At 40.1% G+C, this 19,080-nt stretch overlaps 1 protein-coding gene across 1 annotated transcript; it reads left to right on the top strand.

Moving 5' to 3' along the window:
- Window positions 1–1,119: 1,119 nt before the first annotated feature.
- ST6GALNAC5 (ST6 (alpha-N-acetyl-neuraminyl-2,3-beta-galactosyl-1,3)-N-acetylgalactosaminide alpha-2,6-sialyltransferase 5) lies at window positions 1,120–15,144 on the top strand. The gene is made up of 4 exons (XM_010079481.1): window positions 1,120–1,164; window positions 1,463–1,872; window positions 7,171–7,278; window positions 14,264–15,144. The coding sequence occupies exons 1-4, from the start codon at window positions 1,120–1,122 to the stop codon at window positions 14,493–14,495; spliced, it is 795 nt and encodes a 264-aa protein (XP_010077783.1). The 3' UTR covers window positions 14,496–15,144.
- Window positions 15,145–19,080: the final 3,936 nt, after the last annotated feature.

Raw genomic sequence — 19,080 nt, 5'->3', positions numbered from 1 at the left:
TGTCTTCTTTTCAGCTTTAGAGTTTTAAGCTGTGCCTCACAGTACACTGATTTAGTAATTTGATTCCTATATGTGTGGTTGATTCTAAGTGTAATTATATGTCACCATAACTTCTCGTCATTGCTAATGAACCCACCTGGAGACATGCTAGCTATGTATTGTAATGTAACAATGAGCTGCCATGGAGAGCCACAGGCTTTGATCCTGAGGTGCAGAGGCCCCCTTTGTCAAACGTGGGTTTAGGTTGCTGGGGTTATTCAGAGCCAATGAATACCATCACCTCCGTCTGCTACAGGGTCAGGCCAGTGCCACAGTGCAGGAGATGACAGCTCTCAGCATGTTGTGTGGCCTGTTACCAGGAAGGTATTGGAATGCCATTCTTTATGGTTAATGGTGAAAATAAAATAATGGTGGCCATCCTTAGGGAAGAAGATCAGTAGATCAAAATGATCATGAACCAAAATGGCCTTCCAATGAACCTCAGACTGGTGAGCAACCACACTTAAGTCTGTTTGCCTTTTTTTGGGGGGGCAGCTGTATGTGCTGTAATCTGATGTTACTGGTGTAAAGCGCTGCAAGATGCTGTTGCATGGAGGGCCACCAAGGCACACCTTCAAACAATCTTTACCTTCCCGTTCATTGTATTCTTTGCCCCTTTTTAGTTCTCATGAAAAGTAGCAGATCTCTATATTGGTGGCATACATCAGTAATACGATTTATAATGCCTTTTCATTTAAGCTTGTTTTACTCTCCTGATTCCATTAGATCAGACACTCACCGAACAGGCAGCTCCTGTTCCATTTTACCGGGTAACTTTTAAACACAACTTGACAAGCTAGTGCACTAACAACTCACTGTCATGTAAAATATACACAGACATGAATGACCAGCTTTTACTGTTAAACAACAAAGGAGGTGTGAGAGCATTGCAGTGGTTACAGCACCAGCTTGGAGATGGTGTGGAACAATTGGACCAAGGTACAATTCTCTTCCCTTAGCAAAATGTCCTGACCCCAAGGTTGAAAACCTATTCACTCTTGTGCTTATGAGGCCTTACAATTGATTATTTCTTGCAAAAAATTGGAAGAGGAAGCACCACAAATACTCCAATTATAGGTCATGTATGGCAAGTGGAAGAAGTACAATCCTAAAGAGCTGGGAACGGTATAGAAGCTGTTGTGATTACTGTATATGAAGCAGCAGTAGAAAGGAGGATTTAAACAGCTGACTTAACTCCACTGAGGAACTTTAAGGGCTATACAACTCTACCACATTTTCCCAAACTACAAAATGTACAGGTAACGAACGTATCCCTAGCTATTTGTAAAGACTGCTGGGAGAGATTATGTAAAGTCCTCTGAGATTTTTGCTGTAAAATATGCCTTGTACATGTGAAATATGTCACGCAGTGAATTCCACATAGATGTTTACAGCTAATTTTGAAGTATGTCTGTCTTTGCAGCCTTTAAAAATGCACTGCAAAAGCTGTGCATTGGTAACCAGCTCTGGACACCTTCTGGGAAGTAAACAAGGGGACAGAATTGACGAGACAGAGTGCGTAATACGCATGAACGATGCACCTACTCGAGGTTATGGAAAAGATGTTGGAAACAAAACGAGCCTTCGAGTCATTGCACACTCCAGTATTCAGAGGATTTTGCGAAATCGCAATGAACTCTTAAATATGAGCCACGGTGCTGTGTTTATCTTCTGGGGTCCCAGCAGCTACATGAGGAGAGATGGTAAAGGCTTGGTGTACAATAATCTGCAGCTGATGAATCAGATACTGCCTCAATTAAAAGCATATATGATTTCTCGCCACAAGATGCTTCAATTTGATGACCTTTTTAAACGGGAAACTGGGAAAGACAGGTGAGAACTTATGTGGATACATTTGGCAAATGTCATACAGTAGTAAAATAATGTAGTTTATATATACCCATTTCAGATCTGCTCAGAGGGATGATCACACGCATTAAATCCTTTGCCTCATGAGTTGTAATATGGTTTGACATACCAAATAACATAACTTGTAACATAAGTAAAGAATACGCATAAAAATAATTTGTAGGGAGTATTGCTTCATGAACTTAGAATACCAGAAGCTGGATGTACCATTTATACAGCCAAGGAGGCAGGAGCTGTTTAAATCTCACATTGGAGTAATATACCTGAAAGTTTTTTACTGATTCTGAAAAATCAGAATGGATAGGTTATGTTTTCTTATAGAGGAAGTGCCACCATTCAGTGAATTATAATAGCTGTTTATTGAATTTAAGCATTCTTGGAACACTGCAGCCATAAAGCTTCTTGTAAAACAAATAAACATTAGCCATACATTAGGTGCTTCAGAACAGTTCATCCTACATTTCCAGCTGGGAAAAGGAAAGTTATTATGATAGTTACATCTTTATGAGACTGTTTATGACTTGTGGGCTGATCTTCAAATCAAATGTTTAATAAGTGACCCACTCCAGGACTTGAGCATTGTCACATATAACGCTTGAAAATGGGCATTTAAACCAAAGACTTTCTAGAAAGACATACATTTATTTTTAATGAACTCCTATTTTTTACGTATTAAATATGCTGCTGTAAAAATGGAATGGGATCCCCCCTTAGGTACAAATGAAGAGGTAGGTTTATTGTGCAGTAATTCATGGTGAATTTTCTAACTTCACAAATACTATACTTACACACCAAAGCTGGGCTCGATCCTCTTGAGGACAGGGAGGGCTCAAGAGCACAGACTTTGTTTTCTGGGTTGCACAACAAAGGCAGAACCAGTGTTAGGGGAAACTGTTGTATCCTCTTAGCTAATGGTGACTGTATCTTTGCTTGGCATTTGCTGCCTTTATCATACCCCACATGGTTTGCTTGCAGAGCTCTGTCCAGTTATAGTGGATCAAACTATATATCTGAGCTCCTGATTGACTTACCCTAACACTAGAGCACACAGTAATTTGGTCAGTTTCTTTCCATTAGGGTCCTTTTCTCTTCATCCTCAAATTTGTGGTTCTGAGTCTCTGACGGAGACTCTGCCTCTACCAGAAGGAGAAGGAAAGATAACAAAGGGAGATACCTGCCAGTTCTGATGTGTTACGGTCTCTTCCAGGTTTGTCCACTCAGAGTAGAGCAAATCTATTCCCATTCCATGTATGGGAATTAAGCATTTGAACCCTTCAATAAAAGTGCAAAGAATTATCTCTATGCCCAGCACTGACAAAGGCATTATAAGTCAGCAAAGCTGTAGTTGCACTTTAACACGGGCCACCATCAGCCCCAAAGGGTCAAACCCTGCACACAAGGAGTGCACGCTGCTGCCTCCTTTCCTGGATTACTGTTTCATTATAAGCCCACATGCAGTCCCCAGTCCTGAGGAACAGTTTACATCCTCTGCTTCAGACATTTCTTCCCTGACACTTGCTGTGCAATCTCAGGCAAGCTGCTCCTTCTGGTTCTGCATCACCCATCCGGAGCAGGAGGCCCATAGCTGTGCATGTGATGAAAGCATTTCCTTTTCTGCACAGGCACCAGGCTCAGCCTTGGCTCCTGAAATATTCTCAAGGCGTTCGAGACATTAATGACATAAGTTTATAGTGGACTCAGTCACGGGCACGCTGAATTCCCAGTGTGAACCAAGGGCACTTGGATGCCAGCAACATTCAGCCTCATGAGCAGGTCTTGATGCTTTTAAGAAACCGCAGGCTCCACTGTGCATGAACCTCTCCTTTAGAGGGCACATACAGCATACTTGCAGGACTAAGAAGATTAAAACAGGAGATGAAAATAAATGAATAGGCAGCACAGAAAAAGAGAGGGAAGATGAAAAGAAACACAGGTAGGAAGGAATTTGTAAGGGAAGAAAAATGTATGTAGCTGTGGGGGCAGGAGCAGAACATTGTACAGCCCAGAATGTTGCTGTTCCCTGGGAGGTTTCTGCTGAGCTCTTGACATTAGTGCCTGCAAAAAAACAAAGGAAGGAGAGAGAAGCCTGATTGCAAGTCTGCAATAATCAAACCATTCATTTCTGTCCTGAAAGTGATGAGAAAAAAGGTAATTGGATGTATTGTGCTTTTCGGAAAAAAGCTGATTTTGAAATGAAGGGAAACCTTCAGAAAACATTGCCAGTTAAATAGCATAGTGAATGACAAAGGCTGCAGAGCAATATACTTGGTATTATAAAGCAACTGTACTTGAAAATAACTTTATAATTGAATAAGGGTACATTAAGAAAATATGAATCAGAACCAATATTATAGTAATTAGATAAAGGAAGCATAAATGAAATAACTGCAGGAAGAGGATTTCCATAGAGATTATAGATGAGATTTTGGTGGAGCAGAAAGACCTTTAATTGTAATTTAGTGTGCACTACAGAATTATCAGCACAGTGTATTAGTTCATTGTATAAAAGAATATCTGATAAGTTCCCCTAATAAGCACATGACAGTTCTTCATATTCTTTCATTACAGCTGATTAGGTATAAAAACAGTATTCTTTTGTTGGACTCTTGTTCAGATCTTTTATGAAAAGGCCAGACACTGTAACCCTGTTTCTGTATGGCTGTCCTACAGACATGGTATTTGAAGAGGCCAAAGTGGTACTTGAATCAAGTTTTTAAATCTCTATTTCACTGTTCAGCTTTTAAGCTAGCCGATTTAAATTCAGTTATTCTCCTATTTATTTAATGAAAACACTAAATTACAGCATGAACATGTGTACACAGAAAGAAAACTAACCCAGCAGACAGCCTAGCTAGGGTGCCTGACCTGTGCAAAGCCCGGACACTTTGGTCATGGTCTAGATGTAATTGCTCCCTCACTTTGGGAATGTAAGGCCTCGTGCAAGCTCCAAAGTTCTCTGAGCCTGAACATGTTCCTGAATTACCCTGATTCCTAGGCTCAGAAATGAGTCTCAAGTGGCAGGAAAGCACATTTTGAAGCTTCTCCCTACCTTTCCCTTTTCTAATAATTTTGAGTGAAAAATTATTTACTGTTTTGTATTGTTGCAGTGCCTGAAGGCTTCTGCTCACCTTATGACCCAGCTATGACATTGTGACAAATTGCACCACTCCCCCCAAGCTGAAGTGCAAATTCAGAAAGTAAATAAGGCCCCACAATTAGAACTAATGATGTTATTCTCCAAATGCTAGCTTAGCCTGAAAGTCTGTATGTCAGGAGCAGTGAAAACATGTATTTCAGTTCATACATTAGCAGGTGACCCACAAAGGACAGGACAAATTACCTGGGCTCCCCACCATCCTTCAGGCATTCTTGGTTAAAGAATTCCTTTATGCTTAGAAGTGCTTTTAAGCTGCCAGCACCGATACCACCACTTTTTTTTTTTTTTTTTTCCTTTCCTTTGCAAGAGCCTAATTCACTGAGGAAACACAAAACCTTGGTACAAGGCATTCCTTGGTCTGACAGTGCTCAAAACATCTCCCTCCTAAGTCCCCTCCCTGTAAGTGACCTACTTGGAGCCAGCTTGCTCAGAATCAGCTGCACGGTGGGCTCTTGCCTGCTGAATCACACACGAGTGATCACTGGCACTTGCAGTGGCTGTTGTGACTTCAGGTCCCTGCTTCCAGGACTGTTGTGCGTTCCGCTATCGCTGGGTAAACTGTAAAACCTGGCTTTAGTGGTGGGGTCAGGACCTTGCATTCCCAGGTGACTGCTCTGGTGAGAACCTCACGTTCTCTGCTGTGCTTTTTTTTGGGGGGGAGGTCACAAAATTTCACAGGTGTCTGGCAGATAAAGGTGTGGTGGAACAGGGTTAATGTAGGTTCCGTATTAGTACAGTCTGACAGTGCACAAGCCATCCAAGAGCCTGCACTTGATCTCACGGTGCCTCAGCTTTAGTAAGAGATGAAAGGAGACCCAGGCTGTCGTCAAGAATCTGAGGTCTTTTTGGGACGCAGGTGACACAAGCTTGATAATCTTCCTGCGGGACTTTCCCAGCTGAGTGAGGAGCCATTAGGGAGACCTGCTGTATCCTTCAACAGTATTTGAAAGGAGACCTTTGGGTGAACTTGTTTTCTCTGGAGCAAATACCCAACTTTACGTGTCTCCATTTCTAAGAGAGGTGCCTGACTTGGTCCTGTAGGGCTGTCCCTAAACACACCTTTATGAAGCTTTAAGACATGCTCCTCACAGGCATTTCCTTGACCCTGGCATTCCAAGACTGCCAGCTGTCCCCAGGCACAAGGACATAGCCCAGAACTTAACAAATGACTGGGACTTCCAGTGCATGTGCCAGGCAAGCAGTAACCATTAGAGTACCCAGCTCTTACAGCAAATGCACGAAAGAGGAAATGCTCCTGTTGCCATTTTGCAGACAAGAACCTGTGATAGAGCAAAGTTGAAGCACAGATTGTAAACCCCTTGCATCTGTGAGCAGTTACATGGAGTATCTCCTATTTTGCATAAATAACGCTGGGAGCAGTTGTACTTCTTTTGAAATATCTCTCCCAGCGTGTAGAGAAGGCCAGGAAGGAGCTGCCTTGCAGCACTGCCATTCATGTTCAAAGGTCCCACCAGGCAGGGAGGGGACTTGGGGCAGGCAGGGGGGTAGCACCTAGGGTGGAGGTTTCCCAGCCTGGCTCAGGGACAGCCATAGCTGCAGCTAACGGAGAGCCTCCTGCCAGCAGTCACAGCGAGTGGCTGGGAGCTTCTAGAAACCAAAGTATGGATGGGGTGAGAGGAAGGCTGGTTAGACCAAGCACGTGAGGCCTGTGGCTCCAGCAGCAGGCTCCTCGGTGTGCAGTGGGAGGCAGCATTTTCAGCAGCTCTCTTCATCCTCCAGGATGCGTCTTCCTGAGCACTTAGTGTGAAAGCTCCATTAGGTGACTATGGATGTGTATAGATTACTAGCAGAAGAATATAAATATAGGACATGAAGTTTCAGGCACTTAAGATAAACTTAACAAAAGGTCAGCTAAATATTAACATTCTTATGCCCAAAATTAATTACAGCAAAAGCAGTTTCAGCATAGATTAGTCCACCAATAGAAGACACCAGCAAAATCATTAAAAGATCAATGAGCAAAGTAGTCTTGGTTGCCTAATTTTTGTAACCTTTCACAAGAATGAAAAAATGCCCAGAAATTGCTTCGGGTATCTCAAGAATTATTTGTCAGCTTAGAAACTTAATTATGTTTTTGCTTTCAGGAAGATATCCAACACTTGGCTTAGCACGGGCTGGTTCACAATGACTATCGCATTAGAGCTCTGTGACAGGATAAATGTTTATGGCATGGTGCCACCGGATTTCTGCAGGTAGGATTTATTTTGGAACCATTATTAGCCAACAAGGTTGAATGTTACAAATAAATATCTGAATCTTTTAATTTTTTTTTTCTCTGCAACATGTCTTCAGTCCTCTTAAAGCAATTAATTAACATGTCCCAAGATCTGATTCTGAAAACAACAAACAGCATTTAATTATGTTATATAAAATATTTTAAAATTTTGTTTATACTGTGGGAGAATTAATCCATCTTGTTGGTTTCTTTTAGTCCCTGAATATTTGTCAGCTAAAAGTAATGCAATAATTGGCATGAAATTAATCTGAAAAAAGGAGTACCGGAAAACATGACTTTTAATTTGTTTTTTAAATTTCCCCACAGTTAATAGAGGAACAGAGTTCTCACAGTGACTAGTTTCTAAATTGGACTTTCTAGGCAACTCAAATTAAGGTTGTTGTATCTCTGTCACATGAATCCAAATCTTCCAGTAACCTAGGTTCCTAAATAATCCCCACCAAAAAAAAATGCCCAGAATTTGGACCTGTAGAATAGATGACCAGTACTGTAATCACCCATTTGGGTTGCGCAGGGTGTGGGCCACAAGTGGTAGAAGCAGCACAACAGTTCTGTTGGTGGAAGCTGTGGGACTCCTTCATGCTGTTTTATAAAGTAACAGCACATGTACTTTTACAGCTACGCTGTGCCTCCAGCCACGTTCAGGACTGGGGCAGGGGGGTAGCTACTATGGATCAGCAATAGAGGGAAACAGTCTTCAGGACTTCTGGTACTGGACCAAAATCATGTTAGCGACATGATGCAAAGGACTGATCCAGTATAAATTCATGCAAATTTGTTGTATATCAGCAGTCTTTATGTGGACTTAAGTATCACCTGCCCATCCATTACTAGGCCTAGCACGCTGTCCTTTCAGCAGAATGTGGTTATGTGCCCACACCCAGTCCCCATCCCATTTGCACTGTTAGGTGACCCAGCAATGCACGGAGCTGGTCCTGGCAGTGTGGAACAACAGCATGAGCGTAATGTTTCATCACCTGCTCATGTGTCCCTTTCACTAATAAGTACTTGCTTGAATTTTCTGTTGCAAATGTCATGATCTCACTGAAGTCTGGTTCACTGACTAATTCCAGATGCCTTTCAGGGGCAAGGGGAACAAGGCTGCAGTGACAGGTTAGATCATCTATCAAAGAACAGGACTCCTTTGACTTTTGAGAACTGAAAAAGATCATTTGGGAATCTGCATTTGTCCTGGGCACATAGTAGAAATCCCTGAAGAAATTACAATATAAAATGTCAGCACTAAATTCTGCTTTGTAAGAATTTCTACAATTTATAACAAAACACTGATAAATGCTCTGATTTCATCATGAATTCTCCAAGGAAAATAACAAACTAGATCAGATATTCCAGACAACATAAATACCTTCCACAGCACAGCATTTGAGTTCCCCTGTCATTTCAGTCAGCCAAGACACACTTCTTCAGTTTCTCTAAGTGCCTGGTCTGGCTCACTCCAGAAGCGGCTGTATTCCAGTGGCACATGGAAGTAATTCTTAAGTAAACTGATGATCTAAAAATGCAGAAGACAGCAATTCACTGTAAACCAATGCTCAATACTAACTTTTCAGGCAAAGTCAGATTAGCTTAGATACATATACACAATTTAAAAAAAAAAACCAACTGTTTTTAAGAGAGGCTAAAATTATCACACTACGTGAAAGGCTTTCATAGAATCGATACACTGAAATCAAATGGATATAATATTAAATTACAACACAAGAAAGGCTGTAGTAAATCCTACCACTGATAGATCTAGTAATGCTTACAGCCTGCATGAAAAATCCTAACATAAAGGTACACTTACCTGGTCACGAAGAGGGAAAAGGTAATTTCTTAATCAAAAGAATATAAAGTGTCTTTACTTCAGGTTTATTCCCCATATGATGAAGGAGAAAACCATAGTTGCCATGCCTGGAAGAAGCTATCCATGAAGACCTATGAAAGGAACCTCTTCCCATAAATACAATTAACCTTCTTAGTTTGCTCTTCAGACACTCATTAAGAAGTTAAACGTTGCTTCCTTTCAAAGAAATAAAAACAAGATAGAATAGCAGAAATAAAGAAATATTTTGTCATTTAAGCCATATTACCTTATTTTCAGTCAAGACAAATTACAAATCTACCATTTAAAAAAAAGAAAAACCAAAACAACAACAAAAACCCCCCACTCTACCTCTCTTGTGTGTGCAAGATGGTACAGGTACTTCAGTTGCCGTGTAACTAAAGAACCATTAAGATTTGAAAAAAAAAAACCCACCACTCATTTCTATTCAGAGTTAATATCACCAAATTTACAACTTCAGCAGATACCCGTTATTTTTTAAGTATTAATTTGTGGAGTAAGTAATGAGTGTGAGTGATCACCGTCATGGAACTAAATTGGTATCACATCTGTAACGTGAAGGACATCTCAAAGGTATCGTGAATATCATACTGTTGATTCTGCTAGGAATTATTAGCTCAAGATCATTAACCAAATTGCTTCCCACCCGTGCAGGAAAAATAGTCTAGTGAAAGAGTCTGGAGTACAGACTAAAAGATTTGTCACTATTAATTGCAACAACGTGTTTTAGATTAATTTCTATTTACTTTCACTGGACATTGATTTTTATAGCTGAACTGGAATTGGCAACCTGATTATTATAAATTTCTAGTACTTTACAGCAAAGCAAAGCTGTAAGTAATATCGAATCCCTTTACTTTGCTACAGATCTCTGCTGTAGTAAGGGTTAATGGCTTTGCTATTGCTCTCATGCTGTTAAATACATCTGACTTGCACATTCTAGAATAAGATGAAAGCTTGTGCTTCCATGCACACTGTAAAGATTTTGGAGAGTGTGTGCACCTCTCAGTCTTTGGCACAAGAGAAGACAAACCATCTTGCTGTTTTTTTCCCAGTGCCTGGGGATGCAGTCCCAGCCTTAGCTGGAGCAAACTAGCACCCCAGATGGGAAGCATTTCCCTCTGAGCTCCCTTTGGCAGCCTGCCATGTGCACAGGACTCACTCCTGAACTGGGACCTCAAGGATTTTCCTCTTGCCTCCCTACATCAGCAGCCAGACTGTGGTGCACAGACAGCACCACTGCAATGCTGCTGCTTTTCTCTGTGGCTGCTCAGTGTCTGGCAAGGACACAGACAAACCTTAATATAGCTTGTAGTAACTCCAATCCCTGTCCCTTGGAGTATGGGCAGCAGTGAGAGGCTGGCTCCTTGCAGGTATCTCTGGGTACTCATCCACACAAGGAAAGCTCAGGGTGTTAGCGAGAAGAGCTTTCTTTAACCCCTCTCCTATTCCTGGGCATTCTGGAACTCATAAAAAAACTTGAAGCTTAAGTCTGAGCCGCATTTTAACTAATATGAATAATTTTTGCTCCAATTATGGAGCCAGATCATTTTCCTACAAGAATCCTCATTTGACTGCCAGGCCATTTCCCATCTGTGATAATTTGCCTGAAAACTGGCATATGAAATCCTTTAATTTATTCCTTTGGGTACAGCTTTTAAATCTAGTGTTTTCTTACCTCCCTCTCTCCACTTTCAATTGCTTTACATCGAGTGCAAAGAAGCAGTTGTTGCTAGTTAAATTTCCTAGTGCTTATGAGGGGCTTGACAGAAGGGATACTCACAGGATTGTAAACTGTAGAGGAGACAGGCATGCCCTTTGGTCCATAGGCCTGGATCTCACCTCATTACCTTAATAACAAAATGCAGAAATAGTTTGGAAAACACAGCTAGTATAGGGGTCAAGGAAAAAGGATCCTGGGAACAGAAGGCAAAAAATTCTGCAGAGATCTTCATAGACCTGGCACAGCACCTTCCCCATCACTCAGCATGGTAATGACACTTTTTTCACCCTTCAAAATATGATTTATTTTACAAAGCATACGAGTGCATATAGTTTTAGTAGATTGATTTATAACAGCTCTTCATTGGTAAAGGAAGAGATTGACCAGAATGTGATACAGGATGGCCTTGTTTTTCTGCCTTGCTTCTTCTGAGGCGAACACTGTGTGCTGTATTTTCAGCTTTCGCTGTGGGTGGATACCATCTGTGGGAAAATGTGCACTGAAGTGGCAAACAATAGCTGACTGACATTGGGTACAAGCACTTAGATGGTTGCTGGGCTGGCAGGCTATTAGGCAGGAAGTATGGTATACTTCACAGAGGAACTTCCCTAGATTCCTCCCAACTGGGATATTAATATGCATGCAAAGTCTGACAAAATACTGATTAATGTCCAGTATCAGTCAGTGATAAAACAGCATCTGTTTTAATGTTAATAAATGAGGTGGCAAGCAATTTCCGTATAGAAATTACTCATGCATTTCATTTGCTGGTGACACAAGCTAATTGCAGAGTTAGAAGATAACACAGTACAGTTAATTTGGGTTATGGTGTAGTTACTCAAGCCAAAGTTCCAATCCAAACCTTACTAGCATGCCACCTAGGGGAATCCAGAATGTCCACAAAAGGAGAAAGACTTCAGACAAAACATCCTAGGTGCCTAACTGCCTTTCAGAGTTCCTAAATCCAAAATACAACATTTGGAATTGAGCCACGATGCCTCAGTCAGCTGTAAAGTAAAGCCGCCAGCATTTTCATTTTTCCACTGAATTCACCTCCAGGTCAGCCAGTAGACCTGCATACAAGCCTTGACAGCACTCATCAGGGGATGCCCGAACCCCCTTCCTCTCTCTCTCTGATCCACATTCCCCCTGTACCTGTACACTTTGGGTTTTTTGTGGAGAAGAAAGTGACCACTGTTCCTATAGATCCCCTGTGAGAAATCTGATTCCAGTTATCACTATCATCCATTGCTAATTTCAGCACACAGCAAAGGAATAAGGAAGAGACACGCAGTGATCTGGTTTTAGTTCTTCCAGTTCATGTTCTGCAAACCCAACTCAGGCTTTCAAAAAAAAAAAAAAAAAAAAAAAAAAAAAAAAAGGGAGATGAGGTGGATGCCAACCAAATTTCCCCAGAGGTATAGGGCCAGCGCTTTGCAGGTTCACTTTGCAGTATTGGGCCCTCAGCAGTGATCTTATTTCCAAGTCTGTTGCAGATATGATTTCAACTTTACCAATCCTAACTTTAAAGCAGTAAATATCCACCAAGCAATACAGGTTTCCCCTTGAGAACACAAGAGTAAAATCCAGCTTCAGTGCAGAAAGGAAGAGCAGTCTAAATGAGAGGCAGATGCCTATTTGTTTAGTAGTTCTTAAGAAAAAGTAAATCATATTTAAATGTATTGTTACATTTACAGTAACCATACAAATTATTCATTTAAGAGATTAAAATAAGAGGTCCAACGTATAAAAAAAGTATGTGAAAAATTAATTGAAGATTGAGATCTAGTAGTTGTAGCTAAAAAAAGGTATTAAATTTCTATATGAAGGGTATTTTTTACATTACAAATATGTTTTCTGTAGGTGAGGTATTGAAGGATTTATTTTCACTCTCTTATGTATTCCAGTGAGAATATATACAGTAAATTTAGAATCCATCTTATTCTAGAAATGTAATTTTATTGTTATTCTGGTCTTGTAAGATTGATCACCGTGTTGTGTTACCAGGAAGCTAGACTGATTGAATTAAAACGTTAATGTAATGTACAAATGGAAAGCTGCAGCAATGTCATACATTACTGCTGCATATACAGGGTGGATAATGGTAAAATAAGAAAAATTAGAGAATTGCGTAGGTGACAGAATTACACAGTAAAAATAATGACCAGGACAGAATACTGACAGATTGTGGATGCATTCAATTGAAAGCGAGCTTAAATATTAGCTCTTCAAAATGAAAATAATCAACTCTGTATTAGAACTGACAGCCCTGAATCTGCACGAGATTTCTTCCTCTGTACTAGCATCCTGTTCAGCTCAGGCTTTAACATAGAGCAGTTCCAAAGCTTCACTAGACAGTGATATTTGGATTAACTTTTCTGGCACTACAAAATAGTCTGTTGGTAGTAACTCTGGAGATCGGTACAACTGGGTTATTCAGTCTGGCACAGCTATCTCTCTTTGAATTTATGACAGAGACGGTTGTATGAGTCAGCCCAAAATGCCTGTGCCCAAAGTAAAAACATAATAGTTACGGTTCAATGTAGAGAATAAAACAAAAGGAGAATGAATTACTCTGGCTTATTATGTGCAATACAAATGTGTCTTACAGAATGTGACATCAAAACATTGAGGTTAGAACTGCTAAAATGAACTTTATCCTAAATATCTAATTGGTCTTTGGCATATCCTGTGTGTCACCACAAGCACTGCATCTCCTGCTGGTTAATGCCAACGGGCTCACAAGGTCAGAAGGATACTATTGGTCAACAGTTTTAATTTTTAACTTAGATACATTACAGTTGCAGCTGTAAAATCAAGAACTCATTTGTGCATCAGATGTTTGATTATAAACCCTGCAGCAGCAGACTGTATCACTGACCTGCCATGCAGATACACTCATTGAAGCTGTTCACTCAGAACCTTGTGCACCATGCTGGGAATGTTCAGCTGAGCTCACGTGACACACATCACCACCTCCCCTCCGCCTTCCCTTTCCCTTTCTTCCCCCAGTTCAGTAAATAACCTCTGCAATGCTTTTTACATATAAAAACTCTTCTACTGATAAAAATCTTCTAAGCAGTTTGCTTCAGATTTCAGAGTAACACAGCCCTGCAGCATTCCCTCTTGTTTGAGCTACTGCTGTCCTCTATTTAACCGGGAGGAGGAGGTTAAAGGAGAGCAATAGAAAGAGCAAAGAAAACACCTTTGCCCCATTCCGATGTTATTAAATATGCAAGAAAAATACAGCTACCTAGAAATTTGGTTTAACTGGGAAAGTGGATTTGAGCCCATCAGCTTATTAAAGATAGCATCTTTTCAATCAGTGAAAAAGAACATCTTGTGCTTCCATCTGTTTTCTTTCTTCCACAGGGATCCTAATCATCTTTCAGTACCTTATCATTATTATGAACCTTTGGGACCTGATGAATGCACAATGTACATTTCACACGAGCGGGGACGAAAGGGCAGTCATCATCGTTTCATCACAGAGAAACGAGTGTTTGAGAACTGGGCACGGACATTCAATATTCACTTTTTCCAACCAGACTGGAAACCAGAACCACTCACTGTAAATCACCCTGAGGTTAAACCGGTGGCCTGAGGGATGAATGCACGAGACCACACTCACAGTCATCCACTGTGTCAGCCTTCGGGGTGTTGCACCTTCTGGGACAGCAAGGCAACCTAAAGGAGAAGGGTAACAGGATTTGCAGCTAATAACTGCAACAACAGTCGGGAAGTTGTGATGAAGGAGCGGCATGTATCAAGAGTACTTTCTGTCGAACTGTGTATCAATCCAGCATATAGCCTTTTTGGCCATCTGACTTCCTGTATGTGTATGTGATTTGTGAAGAACAACTTTAGTATCATTGAACAGGATGGTTAATGCATTATGGTTTTTTAAAGTAAATACCACTGAATTTTCATAGTGAAAACTTACAGTATTTATTTAATGGAGGTTTTTATGCAACCTAGGCCAGTATTTTTCTAATTCACAGTTATGTGATTGTTTATCTTTCATAATCTTTCAAATCCAAAATTAATATTGCTGATGGTTTGAAAGGCCTAGCTTTTTATTTATAAAATTTGTTTGAAAAAAATAGGATTCTATATAGCATGTAATGAATATTTGATCTGGAAGTGTTGCATTTCTTTTAAAAATTTTGGGCTCTGTTCTGGCCCAAAGCCTTTAACAGCAAGATTGGTCCCATGTAAAGATCTAGCTAACTTTACATTCTGACATCTCATGTTAATATGAAAACAGTAGTGAAAATTCTGTTTGATATTAATGTGCGTTTGCTGCTGTGCTATCAAGCTGGTGTTTTTTAATTAGGGGTGGGAAGAAGAAGGGCAAAGTTTATCTAAAAAAAAAAAAATCACAGTCTACAGCAGCATGCTTTCAATGGAGAAAATGGAGGCTGGAGGGGTTGTGGGGTTGTGTTATGTTTTCCTTCTTGCCCTGCAAGAGGCTGGAGGAGCCACCCTCCTGAGGCAACAGACTACAAACCAGGCAACAATGGCTTGCAACAATATGACCAAATTTCTGAACTCAAGAAGTTGCACTACCAGGCACTACAATACCAGCCATACTACCCAAAAATATTACAACGCTGCACCTGCAAAAATCTCTGCCTTCCACTGTTCCAAGATCATCGCTGATCTCCGAGATCCTGGATCGCACTGAAGCTGGGATATGAAGAGTTCCACAAGTACAGAAATGTCCCCTTGAGAAGAGCAAAGTTACACTTTGCAGAGTTTTTATGAAGTACACAGGCACGGCGCGTCCCTGCAAACCAAGAAGACGGACAATGATAGTGCTGTATATGGAACCTCAGTGTGAATTACTGGGTTACAATTGGCTTGTGAATAAAGAAGATTTCAGTTACAGTATTATTCTTCCTTTTGCTTCACAAATATTAAATCCCTAACTTCTTTTAAGTAATCAGTAGGAATAATTATTGCATGAAACATTATACCTCAGGTGATAAAAGGTGTCTCTCATTAGAAAAATGCTAAAGCTGGAGCAAAAATATTACCTTAAAACATCTAAATCCAAGAAGCTGAACCTCAGAGGAAATATGCAGAACTGGGACCAAACTCACTATCATTTAAACTCACTTATGACCCATGGTCTTCCTCTTTGCAAAACTGGATAGCACTAGCTGCAGCTGCCCTACAGATACCCTGAATTTCTGGGGACAAAGTGAACTGCCCTGTCTGGAGCAAAACAGTGTTACCCAAAGAGCAGGCATCCAAGAGCCACTGTCCTTGCTGCAGTGCTCCCCGCTATCAAAGAGCAAGAAACTATAACCTATTTTGCCTTACAAGTTTTCTTTTGGTGTTCTTCCTGGCACACACTGCTCAGCATACAAACTGATTGCAAAGCTCCACCATTGCCAACTGCTTGCAACCTGTCCCTTGTCAGCTGGTGTTTAACTCGCCCTCTTTCACTGTGTTTTATTCCTTCCACTTGATTTCACAACAGTCTACAAAAAACAGAATGGATTTTGAACTAATGGTATTTTGAACATCCCTTTCAGCATGTGTACTGGGGCATGTATCCAGCATATATTGCTCAAATTGATGAACTCTGTCAAATTGATTTACAGATCATTTCTAATGTGACTGCAAGAGATGGTACAGATCACGGTAGGTCCTGATGCCACCATCCTTTTGTTATTTTATTTGTGATATAATAATAAAAAGATCTTGTCATTCTAAAATAGAGCTCTTAGGTTTTCCATTGATTGAGGGCTGCAGGATGTGTATGCTAAACGTTTAGTTATGCTATGGTTAAAAACAGATAATTATAAAATTACACTGATTTACTTTTATTATTCAGTAGGAACATGGGGACTTCCCAGATTGTTGTGCTCCACATGATTGTTTCCCATCTGCAAGACTGGTAAATACCAAGTAGATCAGACATGAAGATGAAACATGGGATAAACTGACAATAGATCTCCTAATTCCAACAGAATGAAGCTAAGGACTATAAATATTCCTTCTTCAGTTTTTGTTAATAACAACTACATGTTCTTGTTACCCTTATCTACATCCAGTCTTTTAAACAAAACAAACCCAAAACTCACTTTAGTCTCATCAGCTTCCTGTGGAGTTTCAGCAAAGTCCCCCACCTAATTACAAAAAGCATGAAGGAGTATTTTCTGAGAGTAAGTCACACCTGTATATATAAAACTCACTGCAAAACAAATTTGATGAAGCCAAGGAGATGGGAAGTTTTAAATAGGATTGATCACAGATTTATATGGAATATCAATCCAGTTTAAAAAGCACAAGTTGTAAGTGTGCAAAAGAAGTGTAAATCTAAAGTGCTGCAATTTTAATTTACAAATGACTCATGTAAGTTGTAAGTGTGCAAAAGAAGTGTAAATCATTTTTAAAGTGCTGCAATTTTAATTTACAAATTATTCATGTCTTTTTCTACAAAAGCACAATTTTTGAACTACAGCATATCCTGCTACATTTCAGCCTGAAGAAAGCTTTTATGGCCTAGATATAAACCAAACAGATTTATGATAGAAAATGCTGTCGGACCAGAGATAAGTGGTACAAACCAGGCACTGCTGACGTTCTCTGGTTTATGCTGTCATCATACACTCTTCACTATAATGTGATCGATTCATGATCTTCAGCACGCATCACTCTACATATTAAAAGCTGTTGCAAAACAGTGCTTACAGACATCAGCAGTTTTAAGATCTATGTTACTTTAGTCCTGAACTCCTTGCATACCTTATATTTTTATGCTTGGATTCATCAGAGTTGCTGTTTTTCATCTCAAAGAACCACAGCTCTTATGCCATGATACACGTAACTAGAATTGAGAATGATAAAGAACAGAGAAATACAACTGTTGGTTTCTGTTATTTTGACACAAGTGGTTGCAAGATGCCCCACTAACAGCATGACGATACAAAGCAAAAACATGATCCACTTGGAGAAAACCTTCCATCCACAGTGTTAAAGCACCTCAGAAAGACAAGTTAATGCACTTTCCTTGCCAAGAATAAGCAGAGGAAAGGGGAGGTTAAGAAGCTCACTAAGACCAAGTTACAACCTCAGCACTATATTTTAGAAGAGATTCAGGCCTGCTGACCGCTACTACTGTAGTATTACAATTTCGTATATGATATACATGTACACATGAACAGGAGCGTAAATGATAAAATTCTGCAGGAGCTGCTTACCTGGGTCTTGTCTTGCCGTATTTCTCAGGCAAACTTCATAGGAAACTAAGTGATTTTTGCCCAAAATAGCTCTAGGAGGCAAGGATGCAATAATATAAAAATAGCTGGAAGAACATGGGGGCATGGGGTGAAGGGAACCTAAAGAGTAAGGAATAAAACATGGTTTGAGCTATCTAGCTGTATTCCCCTGGAATATGAAGATCAGACTGGAGCTGACAGTGTAAAATTGTGGCTCAATAGCAATGCCTGTCCTGCAAAAGTTTCTTTTCAATATGCTAAAATCTATCACACATGCCACAAAAACTCTTAAAAATTCTAGTACTTGTCTCTGACTAAAGAAAGCAAATTATTTTATTTGATGCAAGGAGATGTAATATCTTGTTCAATTAAAAACATAGCTTAGGGATAAAAAAACATAAAGAAAAACAGTTAAACAGTGAAAGAGTACTTGTAAGACAACAAAATGTAGTGCAAAAGAGAAGAAAGTACAGAAACCTTACAGGTATCACCAGCACACCTCTCCTGGTGCATCAGTTAATACTGATCACTTTGAGCATCCAGCTGCCCCCTGCAAGCACACCTTACATATCACAAGTGTAAGATTTTATAAGGAGAAAGAAGAAGAAAAAAAAATATTTTAAGGACAATCTCCTTTAAAAAAAAACCTAGGAAATATGAAAGGGTAAGAGTCTAAGATGGTGAGAAATTTCTCCATGGTGAAGCAGAAAAGTTTAAAAGTCAAGAGATGTTTTACAAAATGGCTGTAAAATGGCTCCGCTTATGCTAAATACCGTTAAAACCACCAGATTGCTCAATGTTTCCTACACTGAAAATCACAAAATGTGAAATGTCAAATGATACCCTCTGACCACCAGGAGGATGGAGTTTCAGTATCACAGTGGAAGCAAAGATGGTGACTTTTATCACGGCTGGCTGCAGAACAGGCTCCATGGCAAATGCAGATGTGCAGAAGCA

Source organism: Pterocles gutturalis, unplaced genomic scaffold, assembly GCF_000699245.1.
Source record: "Pterocles gutturalis isolate BGI_N339 unplaced genomic scaffold, ASM69924v1 scaffold7334, whole genome shotgun sequence".
NCBI classification, from domain to species: domain Eukaryota; kingdom Metazoa; phylum Chordata; class Aves; order Pterocliformes; family Pteroclidae; genus Pterocles; species Pterocles gutturalis.
This window is presented reverse-complemented; position numbering and strand designations above follow the sequence as displayed.

Bases quoted from the DNA above. Each gene is read 5' to 3' on its own strand.
- ST6GALNAC5 (XM_010079481.1), top strand. From the start codon at position 1,120: ATGTATGGCAAGTGGAAGAAGTACAATCCTAAAGAGCTGGGAACG. The intron at 1,873-7,170 runs GTGAGAACTTAT...TTTTGCTTTCAG, and splicing joins CGGGAAACTGGGAAAGACAG to GAAGATATCCAACACTTGGC. The intron at 7,279-14,263 runs GTAGGATTTATT...TTTCTTCCACAG, and splicing joins GTGCCACCGGATTTCTGCAG to GGATCCTAATCATCTTTCAG.